At 41.8% G+C, this 1,928-nt stretch overlaps 1 protein-coding gene across 1 annotated transcript; it reads right to left on the bottom strand.

Annotated features, from left to right (window-relative positions):
* LOC102791870 (C-C chemokine receptor type 8-like) lies at window positions 1-933 on the bottom strand. Its single transcript, XM_006809992.2, has one exon. It carries the CDS (start codon window positions 931-933, stop codon window positions 1-3), a length of 933 nt encoding a protein of 310 aa, XP_006810055.2.
* Window positions 934-1,928: the final 995 nt, after the last annotated feature.

A 1,928-nucleotide genomic window follows, 5' to 3' on the forward strand; every position in this document is an offset into this window, starting at 1 on the left:
TTAAGGAATTCTGAAGTTTTGTATTAACTGTTGAGTAATTTTTTCGCAGCAGGTGGCCAAACGCTTCGAAGTAAAGGCATACAGGAGTGGATTCACGGCACTATTTACAAATGTTACTGATCCAAGTATGTGCCAGCTGTCTTCAAAAATCTTCTGCAGGTTCTCATCATTTGAGTAAATAGCTGCCACACCCAGCACAGTTACGGTACGATATGGGATCCACAAGACAACAGAAGTCACAATAATGCTGGTAATCAGTCTGGTGGTCCGTGGATTGTTGAACAAGGGGGCCTGATTTACTTTTCTGTAGAGACTGATGTATGAAAAAACAATGGCAAACAGTGACACAGTTCCTACAAGAGTCTCTGTCAACACCACAGCCATCCTCTGCCCCTTGGAGGCGTACTGACTACTGCATGTTAAATGGTGCAGTTCTTCCACCGGCTGTTGAAAGACTAAAGCAGGAATGGACAGCATGATCACAACCAGCCAGAGTGGAACCAGCAGCTTCCACGCTTTAACCTCATGTAACCTCCTCTCAAGGTACACTGCCTGAAGGTATCGCTGGACACTCAGCACAGTCACAGTCAGCAGGCTGCTATAAATGCTGCAATAAATAAAGTACATTATGAGTTTGCAAGAAACCAGGCCTAAAGTCCAGCTATTGAGGAAAGAGTAAATCAGTACTGGTGTGGTAAGCGTGCAGAGCAGGTCTGAAACAGCCAGGTTCAGCATCAAACTTTGACTCAGACTGGACATGTTCTTCCAGTTTGGCTTGAGAATGATGACAGCGATGTTTCCAGGGAATCCCAGCAGGAAGCAGATGGACAGCACCACCGCACCAAGTGCACCACTGGACCAGAAAGAATGAGGTAAATATCCAGGAGTGGAGGAAATGTTCAAGGTAATCACAGTAGAGTGGAGTTGTGCCATGCTGCAGGTTTGCTAACAATGTTACGCACCGAGCAAGAGATGATGATAAATGTTCAGTCAAAAGAGTGAAACAGAAACTAATAACAAAGACACTGTGACGCTGATGCAAATGACAAAAAAACCAAAAAGCCAAATTAAATATAACATTTGCATTTAGTGCAGGATTTTACATGTCATGCCACTTTCTTATTCTTTGGAAACAACAATTTTCTTACGCTCTTTGCAGTCAGTTTGACATGATTATACTCAAGAAAATGACAATATGAAACTAAGACAATGGCATCTCCATATGATGATAACATGAAATTAGAACCACTGGAGCAGATCATAAATAAACCTTGAGGCGAGATTATTTTGCAAACTGTTGTTCACACAAAAATGTGCTCAATAAAACTGCATCAAACCCTTCTTGCGAATTCTTTAGGTATTAATGCATGTAGTACACATCCTTTACTATTCAAATGGAGTTTATGCAAAAGTTCAATAAGGAAGATCTGTAATCACTCATCTTGCTGCTTTCCTGGATGTTCGGCTGCTTTTCTGTTCTTTTAATGACTACAACTTTTCCACACTCAATCTCAATACTGAAATCATTATTCTAGTCCGATCATCTGGTTTCAGTTGTTGCTGTCAGTCATTCTCCTTTTCAGAATCCCTTTTCATTTAACAACCTCCTTCCCTTCTCCACCTTAGACACCTCAGCCAGAGCTCCATCCAGCCTCAGTCAACTTCACCACCACCGGTGTCTGTGGGGGTCCTGTCCTAAATCCTATTACTGCATGGATTCTGTTCTTCCATGATGGGTCATCGGAGTCTAATTGCCTAGTACATTAGTTGTTCTTTCACTATGAATCACGTTCAATTCTTTCAAGTGATTTTTCCTTTTTGAAAGGACACATCATCAGATGAATGAGAGGTGAAGAGCCTGTGTATTCATTTAACTACACCTTGGTGTGGCAGGAGACCAGTTGACTAAGATCTGATTTGGACTGATG

This window comes from Neolamprologus brichardi, chromosome 15 (assembly GCF_056152115.1).
Source record: "Neolamprologus brichardi isolate AB-2024 chromosome 15, ASM5615211v1, whole genome shotgun sequence".
NCBI classification, from domain to species: Eukaryota; Metazoa; Chordata; class Actinopteri; order Cichliformes; family Cichlidae; genus Neolamprologus; species Neolamprologus brichardi.

Bases quoted from the DNA above. Each gene is read 5' to 3' on its own strand.
- LOC102791870 (XM_006809992.2), bottom strand. From the start codon at position 933: ATGGCACAACTCCACTCTACTGTGATTACCTTGAACATTTCCTCCACT.